Source organism: Mus caroli, chromosome 11, assembly GCF_900094665.2.
Source record: "Mus caroli chromosome 11, CAROLI_EIJ_v1.1, whole genome shotgun sequence".
NCBI lineage: Eukaryota > Metazoa > Chordata > Mammalia > Rodentia > Muridae > Mus > Mus caroli.
Genome location: NC_034580.1, coordinates 75,259,250 through 75,277,024, shown reverse-complemented (window position 1 = coordinate 75,277,024; position 17,775 = coordinate 75,259,250). Strand labels below are relative to the sequence as shown.

The following is a 17,775-nucleotide window of genomic DNA, read 5'->3' as shown; positions in this document are numbered from 1 at the left end:
ACACACACACACACACACACTTGAACACAAGCACACACAAGTCAAAACAAGAATAAAACCCCCAAGTGTCTGGAAAGTGTCTCAGAGGCTGGCCAAGGGCAAAGGCACTGCAGAATGCTTTGAGGCTGAGGCCTCTGAGGCAGTAGGGAGGGGACAATGGAAGCCCCCTCCTTGGGCCACACAGCTCCACTCTGAACCTGTTTATGTGCTGACTTCCTGTCTCCTTCTCAGTCGAACAACATGATCCACCGAGCTGATGTGTGGGGAGGCCTTTGCTATGTACCAGGTACCAACTTCACAGAACCCTCAGGTCGCCATCCACATTGGTCGCTCTTTGGGCCACACTGCTTCACACCAAACACGACTCTTCCTCTTTTACTCTACAGTGTCCCAACTTGGCTGGAAAATTCCATGGTCTTCCCCTCCTTCCAGTTAGACCTCACAAGCATCTGCAAGGTACTTACTATTATAAAAGCCCCTTCTCAGGGTGGGGGTGGGGTGGGAAGCCAGGGCACCAGGGGCCAAGCTACTCAAGTTTGAACAGATGGTAATTTGCTTAGATATATTCCTACTGAGGCAGAACAAAGAGCTTGGGCTCCCTTCAATCACTAGGATACTGTGGCTAAAGAGTTCTAAAAAATTGGCCAGTCTCCCCTAGCCACCCACCCATCCATCCATCCATCCATACATACATACATACATATATACATATATACATCTCATATGCCTGCTAAGGATCTACTGTGGCTGAGGCATCACCCTATTATATGGTTGGGGAAACAAGAAGAGAGTAAAAATACTAAGAGAGACTATCTCACAGTTAAAGAGTGAGCAAATGGTCTAGATAGAAATAATTTCAGGTTCCTCCATGGGGCTCACTGACCCCAGCCTTGCCCTCCCTTGCTTTCCTCCATTGTACAGAATATAACTCATGACATTGGATCTTCCCAATGTTTGTTTCATGAAGCTCTGAACCCAAAGTGGTCTGTGAGAGTTCGGTGGGACTTCCTGGAAGGCTATGGAAGGCTGTGGGTAGACAGAGGTGCAGGTGGAAATCTAAACAAACAAACAAACAAAAAACACAAAAACACCCTCTTTCCCCCAGTTAGCAAGTCCTCGTGGAAAGCATGAAGCAAATGCCCACAGAAAGGGCTCTGCCAGGCCCAACAGTAGAGAAGTCTGATCAGGTTCAGCTTTCCATTTGTCTAACTTGGCCTTATTTGACCACAGCATTTTTTTTTTTTGACCATAACACTGTGTAGAACCTTTAGGAACAATCACAACTCCACAGTACAGTCATGTTCCTCTTCATGAAACCCAGGCCCCATTGTCAGGGCTGAGCACCCAGCCCTCTGCCTCCAGTTCTTAAGCATCACAGGCGGCTAGTATCAGGCAGCTGATACCAGAAGCAGCAAAACTAGAATTCTGTGGGATCCAGTCCCACAGAAGGTTAACTGGGGATACCAGGTACCAAGAGAGCCTGAGAAATCAGTGATTGGCCTAATGGGGCCACAGAGCTGAGCTCTCTGGGAACAAACCACGCCAGAGCAAAGGGTTTGCCTGCTCAGCACCCAGGACAGCGGCCTACCTTTCCGTGTGAGCCGGGAAGCTGCCCCAGGCTTCAGAATGTCCCCTGCGTTCTCAAAGCAGGACAGGAGGTGGGAACACATCTAGTTTCTATCTATTATGCATTTGTGACTTGCACAGGCTGCATTTACATACAACCTCCAGTCCGGGTTCCTGCTCCCAGGCCTGGAATTCTCACTCCTGGGAAGACCTTTCCTCTTACATCTATAGAAACTCATGAACAAAAGGTTCAAGTACACAAAATGATCCCAAAGGCAGCATGTGGAGCTGACAAGCCTAGCTGCCATCCCATTAAGACCGCTCAGCTCCAGAACCTGGGATCTGGGTAAGTTCTCATCTTTATCTGCAACTGTCTCCCGTCTGTCCAAAAGGAAATGACCACAAGGCATGTGTGCTGGGACAGGGTAAGGTGCATGCAGCTGCCCTCTTATGGGTGGGGTAGCCCCATCTGTCAGCTCCTTATTTCATTCCCAAGCCTCTAAACAGAGCAAATTAATGAGACTTCCCGGGAGCTTCTGGCTCAGCCAAGCTGTCCCTACCCAGCATGCCACAGCCCACTGGGAACTCTGGCCCATTCATGGATATTTACAGCCCCATAAATTAAAAAGTCCAAGCTGCAGCTGGTGAGGTCAGGAGGCCAGTGATGGGAGAGTGGGGGCTTTCTTTTCCACTTTTTCCTTGCAAATGAGGATGTTAATCTAACCACAGAGAGAGAGAGAGAGAGAGAGAGAGAGAGAGAGCCCACCCCTTGTCCTTCCCATGACCTTTCCCCGCTAATTCTTCAAAACACCGACTTTCAGAACACAATTAAGTGTGACTAGTCCCATTTAACAGATAGAGAAACTGAAGCAAGCCTTCAGATATGTGCCTGACTGAGGCTCTCCATGTGAGTCCAGGCATCTTCAGACCTGCCCCAAGATAAGCAAGGAATAGGTTTCCCCAGACCTCAAGCTTCAGTCAGAGAGGATGAGAACTAGTGCTGACACCAAGTTCTGACCCCTTCTTGCCCTACAGCCTCCCCATCTGGAGCCATGAGGGAGGTCCCAGTGTGCACCCCTCTTTCCGTTGCCACTGCAGGTGGCCAGGGGAGGCAGCTCAGGCCTCACCAGGCACCAGTCCTGATGCCAGGCTCCTGAACACCCTTCCGCTCCCTTCATGGGGTCTCAGAGCCAAAGCTCAATAGCTGCGGATAGCAGGCTGGTCAGGGAGGCAGAACAGGCACCCTGACCTGAATCCAGGCTGGCTGAGTGGCTGGACAAACAGCATCTCCAGAAAACCATCTGCTCTGCCAGCAGCAGCTGGAAAAGACTGGCCTGTCCCAAAATGTGGGAAACTGGTGAGCCTTGGTGGATGAGAGCAGTCTCCTTCTACCAGACGCCAGCCCTCTCCACTTGAGCGCCTATCCCAGAAGACCCCATGGACAGCCTCCTCTTGCTTGGCCATGTCCCAGGCTCTGAGAGGGCAATGGCAGCTGTGCCCTGGGAATCAGGAATAGATGTAGTACCTGAACTGACTCATCTGGCCCAGCTTATCAGGACTGCCCAGGAACCAAAGCTCGAGTCATAGCCATAACCCAGAACTGTCCAGGGAGCAGCAGTCAGGGTGTCGGAGGTGAGGTCAGGAACGGATCTGACATCTGTCTGTGTCTCCTCTTTTTAATCCTTGCTCCCTGATACCTTTCTTAGAAACCCCCAGAATCCATCGAGTCCGCAAAACAGAGAAAACTGAGCAGTCCAGGAGAAGGATGGAGGATGGAGGCAGAGCAGGGGCAGGCAGAAGGAATGAAGACGCCCTGAACAGTCGCTCTACCTCGTGTCCTACTGTGGAAGCCACCCAGAGCCCTGCAGACAAGCAGATCCACTGCAGAGCTCCCAATTCTTTCCGTATCTCTGGGGAAGCCCGTCTCCTCCATTCTTAGTTTCCTCCTCTATAAAGAGGACATGGAGCCAGGTGTGGTGGCGCACATCTTTAGTCCCAGCACTTGGGAGACAGAGGCAGGTGGACCTGTGAGTTTGAGGCCAGCCTGGTCTGCAAAGCAAGTCCAGGACAGCCAGGGCTATGAAAAGCCACCACCACAAAAAAAGAACACCACAGCCTCCCTCATGTATTTACTGAGAAGAAGAGAAGAGATGACAGACACGCACATACCAGACATTGTGTGTGCTCCATCAAAGGAATTTTACCAACATAGACCTCAGCTTGCCTCAGAAAAGTCTGGAGGTGGGGAGGGGCCTGGCACATTCCTGTACTCTGGGCAGTCAGGAGGTTGAAGCAGGATTAAGCAGGGGTGATAGAGTAAGACCTTATCTCAAAGGGAGTTGAGATAGGGCATGTAAAGACACACTTTTAAACGAAAATCCCCTAAAGGGGTTTGGGGTTTTGTCTATTTACAGTTCAAGGCACACTGACTCCATTCCTGCAATGTGAGACAGTACCCTGGGCCTGGTGTCACTATGTCACCAATGGAAGGTCCAGTAAGAAAAGGGAAGAAGAGAGGAGGCCTGGCCCACCCCCTGGTGGCTGGACACCTTGTCCTGGCCCGTCACTTTTCACCCTGAGCAGACAAGCCAGGTGAGCAGAGAGTGCTTGGGCATTGACATGCACCAGACAGCCCTGTCGAAAGACTCTTTCTGGAAAGTTCAGCAGGGAGTGTACGAAAGCAGCAGCCTGGCTGGACTAGGACTCTGGATACTTAGATTCAAGTCCCGGATCCATTACATATCCATGCCCATCTGGGAAGCAGGAATCGCTTCTTTTTTTTTTTTTAAGATTTATTTATTATTTATTATATGTAAGTACACTGTAGCTGTCTTCAGACACCCCAGAAGAGGGCACCAGATCTCGTTACGGATGGTTGTGAGCCACCATGTGGTTGCTGGGATTTGAACTCTGGACCTTCGGAAGAGCAGTCGGGTGCTCTTACCCACTGAGCCATCTCACCAGCCCAGGACTCGCTTCTTTACATGCCAGCAACATACAGTATTTACCTGTCGCTTCTACCATCTATGCCGAGAGCTATGCACACTCACCCTTCCTCCCAACAAAGCTGGGTCAGCTATGGTTTCCATGGAAATTCTATGGCTTGGGGAGGATGCCTGCCCTTCCCACTGCTGCCAGGCTGGTGGGGTGTCCTTTCCCCACCTGTCTCCACCATCATGCAGGGTACCAAGTTAGCAAAGGAGTGTGCTGGTAAGCACACAGAAGCTCGGGGGCCATCACATCACGTGACCTTCTTTCCTAACTTGCAGAATGAGAAGACTGGACCAGACACTTCCATTGACTATCCAGTAAACCTATGGCCCTGTCGGGGCAGGAGCTGCACAATGAGAGTGAGCCATGGTTATGGAGCCCCGTGGTTAGGGGCTCCTGGAGAGGATACCTTAGCCCCAAACGATGCACACAGAGCTATAGTTCTGTTTGTGTTTATAACAAATAGCCGGGCGGTGGTGGTACACGCCTTTAATCCCAGCACATGGGAGGCAGAGGCAGGCAGATTTCTGAGTTCAAGGCCAGCCTGGTCTACAAAGTGAGTTCCAGGATAGCCAGGGCTACACAGAGAAACCCTGTCTCAAAAAACAAAACAAAACAAAACAAAACAAAAACAAACAAAAAAAGATTTATAACATATGAGCCATCTGTCTAGCCTGTGGAACTCTAGGTTGAGCTGTCATTCATTCAAACTTCTAGGGCTGGAGAGATGGCTCAGTAGTTCACTCAGTTGGTAAGAACACTGACTGCTCTTCCAGAGGTCCTGAGTTCAAATCCCAGCAACCACATAGTGGCTCACAACCATCTGTAATGAGGATCCAATGCCCTCTTCTGTCTGAAGACAGTGACAGTGTACTCACATACATGAAACAAACAAAAACAAATAAATATTTAAAAACAAACAAACAAACAAAAACTTCTAAGGGCCTGTTAAACACCAGACAGTGTGTGAGCTAGGCGCTCTTGGTTCCTTTGTTCAACTTCTATCATAGTGCATTTTTATGAATGGTCAGGGATCAAAGAGTTAATAAGACTCCTGATCTCCCAGGTCACCTGAGTAGGAGCACTGGTAGGTATGTGGTCCTGGAGGTGACTTGATAAGGGGCTGAGACACAGAGCCCAGGTGGGCCCCAGTTAAGCCACAGCTTTGTTGTTCTCTGGGAGCCCTGCTCTGTTAGTTAATCGTGTGTTCCGGGGCCATGGCCAGTGTGGCTGTCTCCCGGGAAGGCATTTTTCTCTGTGGCTCACCCATAATCCACTCAGCAGTATCATCTCCTCAGAGCTTCCTTTCAGCCACAGATACACCATGACCACCCCCACACCGCCAGCCAGTTTGCAGGGAAACTACAAATGAGGCAAGGGATTGAGTCAGGGCTAGAGAAGACCCACAGGCTCACAAAACACCAGAAGAGAAAGCAGAAAGTTCCTCTGGGCTCAGAGTGGTTGGGGGGGACCTAGGAAGTAATTAACTCAGTAGGTAAAGGCACTTGCTGCTACTCCTGAGAGCTGAGTTCAATCCATAGGACCCACAGAACAGAAAAGCAATTCCTACAAGATGTCCTCTGACCTCCACAAGTATAGTGTGGTGTGTGTGTGCCATCCACAGATAAATAAATATATAAATCTAAAGTTTTAAATTCAACTTTTAAAAATAAAGTGGCTTTGGGGGCTGGAGAGATGAGTCAGTGGTTGAAAGTGCTCGCAGCTCTTCTAGAGGACCCAAGTTCAAGTCTCAGTACCCACACAGCATCGTACAAGCATCTCTCTGTAACACCAGTAGAAAATGGAAGAGTGGATTAAGAGACCTGGAAAGAGATAGAAACTGCCTCAGATCAGAACTCTAGAGGGAATCATGACGGAAATGATTAAAGGATTTAGCAATAAACAGTACCGTATTTTTGCCATGAATTTGCATTATAACAACACCTAGTTCTTACAGTTATTACTATTACTGCCATATTGTTTGTTTGCAACACAAGGGATTGACCCCAAGGTTTCACACAGGTCATGTCACACTTGGCCTCTAACTATACCCCTAGACCTACGCTAACTAGATTACATTTATCCTTTGTGAGAGGGCATGCGCACACAGTGCACACTTGGCAGTCAGAGGACAGTGTTGGCAGTCACTTCACTCCTTTTTACAACATGGGTCCTAAGATTTGAACTCAGGACCTTAGTCTTGAACACCAGTGCCTTTTCCAGCTGAGCCATCTCACTGGCCTGATAACTTAAAAACCTATTTAAATATTTAGGAAAAACCATCAAGATCGGCCTCTAAAATAAAAAGACAATTCCCTTACAGGGAGGTCCAAGTAGAAAATGAACACACACCAGGACGTGCAGAACACAGCTAACAGCCTGCCAGCTTCCTCCCTTTGGTGATTTTTGTGTGAGGCAGGAGTGGCAGAATGAATCCTGCTATATCACTGTGAGCACACCAGACAAAAGCCAGGACAGTGGGGACAGAGAAGCTTCCAAAAGAGCAGGGTCACCTGATCTCCTCACCACCAATCCCAGAAGGCATCTGGCCATTTACTTGAAGGGTAGCCACTAACTGCCAAGGCTAACATGGTGACTTCTCACCCTTGGGGGTTAGTTAGCTTCACGCTGGTCAAGGCTTCCCTGCATATTAAAGAACCACAGGGCATGAAGAGCAGAGCTAATTCCACCTCCAACACCCTGGAGACAGAGGACCACTGGTGTCCCCATGACCCAGGAATGGGAAAGAAGGCACGTCCTGCCCCGGTGGCTCCAGGTTCCAATTCCTCTGTAACTATCCTAGCAGGCATGAAGCTATTCTAAAAAGAACTCTGTACCCTTCCCTTTGGATATCTACCGAAACAATCATTCCTGTGCTGGCTGGTTTGATGTCAACTTGACACAAGCTAGAGTCATCAGAGAGGAGGGAGCCTCAATTGAGAAAATGTCTCCATAAGACTGGGCTGTGGGCAAGCCTATAGGGGACTTTCTTAATTCATGATTGATGGGGGAGGGCCCAGCCCATTGCAGGTGGGGCCACCTATGGGCATGTGGTCCTGGGTTCTATAAGAAAGCAGGCTGAAGCCCGGCGTAGTGGCGCACGCCTTTANTCCCAGCACTCGGGAGGCAGAGGCAGGTGGATCTCAGGACAGCCTGGTCTACAGAGTGAGTTCCAGGACAGCCAGGGCTACACAGAGAAACCTTGTCTCGAAAAAAAAAAAAAAAGAAAGAAAGAAAGAAAGAAAGCAGGCTGAGCAAGCTAGAGAGAGCAAGCCTGCACCCCTCGGTGGTCTCTACATCAGCTCCTGCCTCCAGGTTTCCGCCTGTCCTGACTTCCTACAATGATGAACAGCGATATGGACGTGTAAGCCAAATAAACCCTTTCCTCCCCAAGTTATGTTGGGTCACGGTGTTTCATCACAGCAATAGTAACTCTAACTAGGTCAGTTCCCAATAAACTGGAATTTCCCCCAGGAGTCTCACTGGGAGAAGGAAAAAGCTGAAGCCCGATGCCAGCAAGATAGGGAACTTACAAAATAGTGGTTTGAATGAAAATGACCCTATAGGCTCATAGATTTGAATGCTTGGTCACCAGGGAGTGGCACTATTAGGAGATGTGACCTTACTGGAGGAAGTGTGTAACTGGGGGATGGGCTTTAGGGCTTCAAATGCTCAAGCCAGGTCTAGCATCTCTCTTCCTCCTGCCTGTGGATCCACATCTGGAACTCTCAGCCACCGTTCCAGCATCAAGTCTGCCAGCATGTGGCACATGCTTCTCACATGACAACTAATGGACAGACCCTCTGAAACTGTGAGCCAGCCCCAGTCAAATGCTTTCCTTCATAAGAGTTGCTGTGGCCCTGGTGTCTCTTCACAGCAACAGAACAGCGAGGAAGACAGTTCTCACAGCTAGTCAGAGCACTTGTTGGGGAGACTACAGTGGGACAAAGATGGTGCAGAAGCAGGGGCCACACACACCTCAACCACGATGCCTTAGCTGTGAGTAGTTCTTGCGCTGTTAACTCTGAAGCCCAAATGCCATGTCTGCACAGAAGATGGACTCTGGGGGTCACTAGATCTCTTTACTGCTCTTCCCACGGTAGCCACATTGAACAAATCCCCTTCTCTGCTTTTGTATTGTGTCTGCTTAATTGACCTAAAGAGGATGCATGGTCAAGTCTAGCTTGCTAGGGTTGTCACGGTCCAGACTCTGACCCTAGCATCTCCACTGACAACCTTTGAAAGATGAATTCATGGATCACATGGGCTGTGACAGGCGTCACATCTCACTAACTTACTACCTAGTTTAGCCTATCAGGGTTGTCCACCTGACAAGCCTACCTGCCATCTCCAGCCAAGCTTCCTTTCCCATGATTCACCAGCTGTTAAGAGAACTGGCTGCTCTTATAGAGGACCTGGGTCCAACTCCCAGCACCCACACAGCAGCTCAAATTGTCTGTAACTCCAGTTCCAGGGGATCCAACACCCTCTTCTGGACTCTATGGGCACTGCACACAGACATGCAGGCAAAGCAACCATGTGTATTAAAATAAAATAAATCTTAAGTAAAGAAACAAATCAGACAGACCTTTCTTTAAGAGAAAAAAAAAATGGTCCAGAGTGTGACCTGGTGGCTGCTTTCCTAGAACTCATTTTGCCTGTCAGAGTGATTGATGGGTTTCTCTTTTATTTTTTTATTTATTTCTATTTCTTCAATGCTGAGAACTTAGCCCAGGGCCTTGTGCGCCCTTGCTGGGCGAGCGCTCTCCCACTGAGCTGCATTCCCCAGCCTGGGATGATCTCTGTGTGGGCCTCTCCATGGAATGCCCAAGACTCGCCTCCAGTTGGATATTGCGGCTGGCGGCTGGCACACAGCCTCCGCTTGGAGCTGCCCTTCAGCTGCTTGTGTTTCCCACTGGAAGTCCTCCTCCATTCACCCAAATGGTTTGTTTTTAAAGATGTAATCACACACACACACACACACACACAGAAACCGGCGAAGGAAATGTGAAGGCAGGCACCGAGGAAGGGAAACACAAACACGGCACACTCTGTTCTAAGCTTCTTATTCTAAATCTGGCAGGAGGTGCGAAGGGCTGGCAGCCTGGTAACAAGAGTCACGGTGGCAGACCATGGGTCCCTCCTGCCTCGAGGTGTCAGCCCGGCAGCTGGGATTCCTAGGCACCAGACGGAGAGTAGGTGGCCCTCAGGATGGGAGCCAGGCATCAAGGATGACATCCCCTAAGATCCTCACCCAGGCTCTTTCCCCATGAGCCCACATGTTCAGTCCTATGGGGCAAGTGCGTTTGGCCGGGTCCCCACATTAAACTTGTGTGTAACCAAAGCTGCTGTCTTTTTTGCCAACCCCCAACTCAACCTTTTCTTCTCCCCTCAAGTTTAGAATCTCATTTGGGGATGCGGTTCCCCTCAGCTAATTGGATCTATTGATATCTTCCTATTTTCCTAAAACTGTATCTCCTTTCCAACCTCATTGTCACCTTCAAAGGGACACGTGTTAAAGGTTGATCCCTAACTTGGAGCTATTGGGAAGTGGGAGAAATGTGAGTTTGGGTCTGATAAGAAGCCTTTAGGTGACTGTGGATGTCTGGAAGGGGGCCATGGGGTTCCAGTCTCTTCCCTCTCTTTGCCCCATAGTCATGAGGCTTAAGGCTCTGCTTTGGTTTGCTTCTTTGCTGGGGGAGGGGCATCCAATGATAGGTTAGAATATCTAAAACCATCTGGGCAGTGGCGAGTGCCTTTAATCCCAGCACTGGGGAAATAAAGGTAGGTAGATCTGAGTTTGAGGCCAGCCTGGTCTACAAAGTGAGTTCCAAGACAGCCAGGGCTACACAGAGAAACCCTGTCTCCTGTCTTGAACCCTGCCCCACTAAGAATATCCAAAACCACAAGCCAAAAGAGATCTTTTCTCTCTCTATACTGACTGGAAAGCTGGTCACAGGAGCTGCTTGTCTTATCCCACATCACCTCTCCCACTACTACAGCATCTAAGTATCACCTGGGTCCTACAACAACCTTGCTTTAAAGGATGGGAGGGGGCTGGAGACATGGTTTACTGATTAAAAGAAATGTCTGCTCTTCTAGAGGATCCAGGTTCTGTTTCCAGTACCCCCAAGGCAGCTCACAACCACCAGTAACTCCAGTCTCAGGGATCTGATGCCCTCTTCTGGCCTCTGAAGGCACTGCTCCAATATTGTGCACAATCAAAACACCCATACACATTAAAACACAAGCAAGTCGGGCAGTGGTAGCATACGCCTCTAATCCCAGCACTCGGGAGGCAGAGGCAGGTGGATTTCTGAATTCAAGGCCAGCCTGGTCTACAGTGTGAGTGCCAGGACAGCCAGGGCTACACAGAGAAACCCTGTCTCGGAAAACCAAAGGGGGGGGGGGACCAACAACACATACACACTTGAAAACGTTTCCACCTAAAACAAAGGTCTTGATCAAGATGCCTTTTCAACTGCGCCCCCCTCCCACCCCCATTCACTATCCCAGGCTAGCCTCAAAGGCAAGGATAGCCAAGGATGGCCTGGAGTTCCTGACTGTCCTGCTTAATTTAGCTCCCAAATGCAGGCACTGCAGATGTGTGCCAGCATGCCTGGCTTAAACATCTCTTAAAGTTGCACAACTTCATGTCACAGCTACTCTGGCTTGTGACTTAAGTGTTCAGAATCCACCAACACTGGTACCTTCCTGTCTCTTCTCCTGGACTATATTCAAGCATGGAGAGGCGATCTAGCAGAACCCAAGTACCAAGCAGAAAAGAACTACTTCCCTGCTGAAGGCCAAATGCGCATCTCCAGATTCAAACCCAACACTTGGCATTTCTAACCTCACCCACTCCTCACCCCTATCCTCCAGGCGCTGCAAATGACCACATCCTACTTCTCATTTGTAACTGTCCAGCACTGTCCCATCCCCACTGCAGGACGAGACACAAGATCAGCCTTCGGAAGAGCCCATTTTGTGAGTAGACCCTCCTCCCCAAGGAAGACAGAGATTTTATGTTACTGGGGCAAAGCATTTTTTATATTAGGAGCAGAAAAGGAGCCAAATGGTTTTTATGCCCCTCCCCCCACCTCCCCCAGCCTCCCACTGCAATTCTCTCCTCTTGCATAGCGAAAACTTTAATACAAGTTGTCCAATCTCTGGGTGGCCTAAGCCCAGCCATGGTGCAAGAAGAATTTGTAGGGATGAAAGATTTCTCTCTAGGGAGCCTACTGCTGTCTCTGGATAACCCAGAGCACGGTGTGGCTCCGCCCTAGATGTATTAAGCCACGCCTCCATAGCACGTCACCATCTCCGGAGCACCGAGCTAGGAAAGCCCACGCAGTCAGGCAGGGAGACTGAGACCGGTTTCAGGCAGGGCTGGGAAGAAGAAAGGTATTTAACTGCTCACATACCTTTTCAAACAGGACTTTCCAGTGCTGGTAGACAGGGAGGCCATGCGGGAGAGGAAGAAGAGAAAGAAAGGCACTTGTCACCAAGGTTTCTGTAGACCCCTGAGGTTTCTGACATCACCTCCCAGCTGTTGCCCAGCAGTCAGAATCAGGTTCAGGGGCCCACCAGAAGAAACATGAAAAGTCCCCGTGTGAGCGAAGGCAGAACTCGCACAGTACGGAGTGGAAATGGGGTGGTTTTTTTTTTGGGGGGGGGGGACACAGTCAGATGCTGGAATGAGAACAAGGACGATTCCCAACCGTGTCTCCGGGTTTCTGATAACTTCTGCTACGGAAAGGTCACGTCCACATCTACTCCCGGAGTACCCTGTCTGTTGGAGGGTACTCTGCTCAGGAGACTCGCCCCTGCTTGAGCACTCTGTGTGTGTGTGTGTGTGTGTGTGTGTGTGTGTGCTCCCCAATACGCTTCCAAGACTGAGTGCAAGTACTGAATACAGAAGACTCTCTCAGGAGTTAGGGCCAGGACAAAGTGACAGGTTTAGTTACGCAAACCCGAGAGATGTTAGACTCCCGGCCCATTCAGATTTGCTGGCTGTGGTTTCGAAGGCTGGGGTTTCTGGCTTAATTTTACTCTGAAGGAGGGACAGGTCCGAGGCAGGGTGCCGAGAGGGAGTAGTTTCATCAACTCAAGGACCCGGGGCTTTCCAGATCCTGCCTCGCCTCCCAGGACAGCAGACAAGAGATCTAAGCGGCAGATGGCAGGAAAGCCCTCTGGAGTAGCCCCTCCCTACCCTGCCCCAGGGGACCGTTCCTGGCACCGACGTGGTCAGGGACTCCTGAGCCCCCTGCTGGGAGCATTTCGTCCCAGCTAGCTCTGGCTGGGTTCAGGGACTGAGATCAGTTTGAATTTCAATCAGTGTCGCGACCCGACTGACGCCGGCGGGAGCTAATCTGGCAGCCGAGAAGGGGTCTCCAGAGCGGTCTGCGCTGATCAGAGACTGGGCATCTGCGGCGCCGGTTCCTTCCCCGGGCTTGCAGAGTCCGCAGGTCGCTGAGGGGAGGGGAGGGGGAGTCACTACGGTGACGCGGCCGCCTCTGCAGGAAAACGCCGTGTCCCGGGCACTGCACCAGCCGCGGGGAGGGGGCTCGGCAGCCGACAGGTTCCCGGCGCAGTGACCCGGGCTGTGTCCCGCAGTGAAGCCGCGGGAACCCGAGCGGGGTGGGGTGCGCGCGCTTGCATTTGGGGGAGACCTATCTCTCCTACGCTCGGGGACCCCCGACTCATCCGGGACGCTCCGGTGACATAACCTTGAAGCCTCTAAGTTATCTGCGGGGTAGGGAGCTGAGGCAGTGGCGTCTCCCCGCGTGGCGCCCCCCAGAAAGTTTGAGGGGCACAGGAGGGGGCACTCACGTCTTCTGGCGCGGCGGGCAGTCGCTCCTCGGCCTCGGGCTCCAGCTCCTCGATGCGCTCAGCCTCCGCGCAGGCGGCCACTGCGGGGCCGGGACTGGGGTGCTCGCCCATGGCCCAGACTGCGGCGCTCGTCCCAGGGCGCCGGGCTAACTTTGCGCCGCCGCGGCCGTGCCGCTCCAGGAGCTAGCTGCGCCCCTCGCCGCCTCCGCGCTCGCTCCCATGGTTCTGCTCTCCCCAGCGCCCTCAGTGCGGCCCCCGCGACCCGGGGCGCTGGGCCCCTAGCCGCCAAACTTCTTGGCCTCTGTCGCGGGCCCGAGGCAGGGCGCCCTTGGGCCAGCCGGGCCCTACCGCTCCCCGCGCTCCTTCCCGCTCCGCGCGGCCCCCGCTCTGCGCGCGAGCCTCCTCCTCCCCACGGACTCCTCCGGGGTGGCGCGCGGCGGGGGCGGGGCCGCTCGCGGGGCCCCCGCCCCCCCAGGCCGCCCGCGGGGAGGGAGGGAGGGAAAGAAGGAGGGCTGGCTGCCGGGAGGCGAGCGACAAGCCGCCGCTCCTCCCGCCCGGGGATGGGGACTGCGTTGCCCTCAGCCTGCTCAGCTCAGCACCGGGTTAACCATCACTTGGAAGCAGCAGATTGTGTGACGGAGGCAGAAGCGAGGTTCTCACGAAGTTGGCCATGTCAGGGTTAAATAGGACTGAATTGAGAGTGAGATGTGAAAATTGGATTCCACCAGTCACCCTTAAGACCTCTGTCTGTTCGCTGTGGTCTTGGATTCTGGGAGGTCTGGGGAAGCCTAGAGACGAGAGAAAGGTCAGGTGGTCTGGGACCCTAAATCCTAACCTTTGCCCTACCTCTCCATCTAGAGCTGTATGCTATCTTCAGGTTTCTTGACCATGTTAAATCCAGGAAAGTGCCCTTCCAGACAGGAGCGGAGGGGTGGGGTGCCGGGAGGGATGGGGGGGGGAAAGCTGGCCGAGGGTGGGGGTGGTGGGGAACAAAAACAAAAAACTAAAACTAAAAACCAGGAATGAAGTTAGCAAAGCACTAAAGGATGTTTAAAGAAGAAAAATGGAAGACAGAGTACCTGTGGGAAAAGCGATCTTCCCACCTAACTATAATTTGTGCCAGTGCCCTGGCTGGGGTAGATGCTCCTCAAGGGAGGCTCAGGGGCTCAGTCCTGGTTCAGCCTCCCCTCCCCCTCCCACACTCCCCACACACCCACACACCCCCACCCCTGCTCCGGCAGCCTACATACAGAACCAAAGCCCTTTAACCTCTCCGCATCATCATTACCCCTCTCGACGTCCAAAGGATTATTATTATTATCAGAAGTTGCAATTAACACCTTCACTTTCATAAGGCAAATGTAACCACGTCCTGCAATCCCAGGATCCAACCTGTGACCATCTCGCTCAGCACTGACTACTCCCCTTAAACCCAGAAGGAAATCAGTTCCATCCTAATTAGGTGAGTTTGCAACAGACACCAATTTTCATCTCGGTTTCAGAAAGTGTGATCATTCCAACTATTTTTGTTTCTTGCCACCCCTCCCCCATCTCTACTCTACTAACAAGTCAAGATCCTGCCAAGATTTCCTTGTAAATAAAACTGTCTGCATGGGGGTGTGATTTTTTTTGAAAACCGCCTTCAGGGGACAGAAGAGAGGCTGAATTCTTTCTGATAAAAAAGCCTATGAGGATAAGCAACTTCTGGGGCCCTGAGGGCCAAGGTCCCTGCCTCTACCACCCCTGCTACTGTTGGCTTGACATAACATGAGCAGTGCTGGCTCTGTTACATTCAGACCTTTGGGACAGACCTGGTTCTGAAAGCCTGGTTGCAGAAGGTTTGGAAAGAGACGGGTGCGTGGAAGAGAAGGCCACTCTGCAGAGATGTCCAGCATCCACTGACCCCCCCCCCAACCCCTCCAGCTAGTCCTCACAAGCTTTCTCTTCTCTAGCCCAGGGACAGCTCTTAGCAACAGATCCAACTCAGTCACCCCCTCATGGGGAAGTTACCTTCGCATTGCTGAACATTTGTTGAGCTCTTATTAAACCCTAGGGGAGATCTCTGAGGGTACATGGATGAGCGAAAAGACAAACCCTGTCCTCTATAAGTGGTTTATCTCGGTGTGCATGTGGAGGTGGGGTGGGGCACACGGCCATGTTCAACAAATCTTGGGTTCCACAGAAACTCAGGAGTCCTACAGGCTGAAAGGAAGAGGAGGGGCCCTTGTGGATCCAGGAGGTCTTCCCAAAGGAAGCACTTCCATAACCATGTAGCAGGAGACACAGCAATTCAGGCAGAGGGTACAGCATGCAGAATGGAAGGGGAACTGCAAGGGATTTGGCATGGTTGGATATTAAACTACACCCTCATCAGTAGAAGAGTCCAGCCTGAGGGGAGGCATGAGAGAGAGGGCTGCTAGTTTCCTGAGAATGGAGTTTGGATTCCATCCTAAGGGCAGCCACAGAAGAACACTGATGCTGTTACAGAAGACAGTAACACTTGAAAAGATCCCTCCTAGACTGATGCAGGAGCCTTTAGACCCAGCCACTTGGGAGGCTGAAACAGGGGGATTATTTGAATCCTTATGATGTCCTGTATTAGAGGCCAGGGCAATACAACCCCCATATTCCCTCTCTTTCTTCTTCCTTTTCTCTCTTCACTTTTATTTTGAGACTATGTCGAATTAAGTTGCTAAGGTTGGCCTTGAACTTGTGAGTCTTCCTATCTCATTCTCCCAAGGAGTTGGGATAATAGATTTGCACACCAGGCCTGGATGTAAGACTTCATCTCTGGGTTGGTGAGATGGCTCAGCAGTTAAGAGCACACTCACTGGCTGTTCTTCCAGAGGGCCTGAGTTCAGTTCCCAGCAACCATCTATAGGGAGATATGATGCCCCCTTCAGGCAGGCGGATGTATATGCAGCAGAGCACTCACATTAAATAAATTTTGAAAAAAAAAAAAAAAAGACTTCATCTCATTCATATATAAATAAAAAGGGTCTGGAGAGAGATGGTTCAGCAACACTGGCTGCGCTCCCAGGTGACTAAGATTTGACTCCTAGTCAAATAAGCAACTCCAGTCTCAGATGATCTCACACCCTCTTCTGGCCTCCATGGGCTCTGCACACACACGATACACAGACACACATACAGGCAAAACATCCACACACATACGATAATAAATAAATCAATCCTCCTAAGGTCCAGAGGTCGCATGAGTATCAGCAGTTAGAACAAAAGGAAGAAGGACCTCAGAGAGCTGTTTCCTGCCCTAGGCGCAGGCGCTCAATGTCATCACTGTTCTCCCAAACCTACTGGGAAAGGATCCTGGGCTCTCCCTAGGAATCAGCCCTTCAGGAAGTGACTACTTAGACTTGGCAACCATTAAGAGCATCCGTAGCACCCAATCTCTGCATTCTGGAGTCTACCCTCTGTCCAGTGTCCTCAGGAATGCCCTGCTTCACCAGACAACCTGATTCATCTCTTAACCCCTGGGGAATCTGCAGCTATGGAGCACATCCCCCAGCACATGGGACCTGTAGCCTGCAGCCAAGCCTAGAACCCTTCAAGAGATAATGATCTGGTGGTGGTGGTCCAAGCCTTTAATCCCAGCCTTCTGGAGGAAGAGGCAGGCATATCTCTGTGAATCCAAGGCTAGCCTGGTCTACAGAGTAAGTTCTAAGTCAACCAGGGCTACACGGAGAAATTCTCTCAAAAACAAGACCAAAAAAGATCTGACTATTTGGTAGCTTTAATAGCTTTAGTCTCATTCCAACACAAGGCACCCAGAGCACTGGAACATTCTGATAAAGACAGAAAGAATGGTCAGTCATGCCAGAGGTCCTGGGAGCATACTGCACATAAGTCGAGACCATGCATGAGTCTAGTCTCATTGACCTTTATATCTTTGTGTGTGTGTGCACACACATGTGTGCACATGCATATGTCTCCATGTGTATATGTGTGGTATATGTATATGTGTGTATATGTGTATATATGTGTATATGGTGTATATATATACATACATATATGTGTGTGTGTATACATGTATGTGTGTATGCATGTTTATGTGTGTGTAGTGTGGTGTGTGTGTGTGTATGGTCAAGCCCTGGAGTTTATGCATTCTAGGCAAGTCCTCGACTACTACGCTGTACCCATAGCTCCATGACCTCTTTGAAGTTTCCAACAAAAAAGTAAAATAACCAAGAACAAAATAAAGTCCTCAGTTTGTTGGCCAACTTTCTGCCAGTGTAACAAATTATCTGACACAAATACCTCATAAAGAACAGAAGTAGCCGGGCGTGGTGGCGCACGCCTTTAATCCCAGCACTCGGGAGGCAGAGGCAGGCGGATTTCTGAGTTCGAGGCCAGCCTGGTCTACAGAGT

The 17,775-nt window shown here is 50.9% G+C and overlaps 1 protein-coding gene across 2 annotated transcripts in view; it reads right to left on the bottom strand.

Annotated features, from left to right (window-relative positions):
• The window catches only part of Rhbdl3 (rhomboid like 3), a 55,150-nt gene extending 41,391 nt beyond the window's left edge, over positions 1 to 13,759 (bottom strand). The window contains exons 1-2 of one of the 2 annotated variants that reach the window (XM_021178181.2): positions 13,390 to 13,759; positions 11,982 to 12,005 (exon numbers count right to left, since the gene is read on the bottom strand). In XM_021178181.2, the coding sequence (XP_021033840.1) occupies positions 11,982 to 12,005; positions 13,390 to 13,500 (135 nt within the window). In that variant the 5' untranslated portion in view covers positions 13,501 to 13,759. The remainder of the gene's footprint in view (positions 1 to 11,981; positions 12,006 to 13,389) is intronic. The other variant, XM_029483049.1, reaches the window with a different exon arrangement.
• Between the last annotated feature and the right edge of the window lie 4,016 nt (positions 13,760 to 17,775).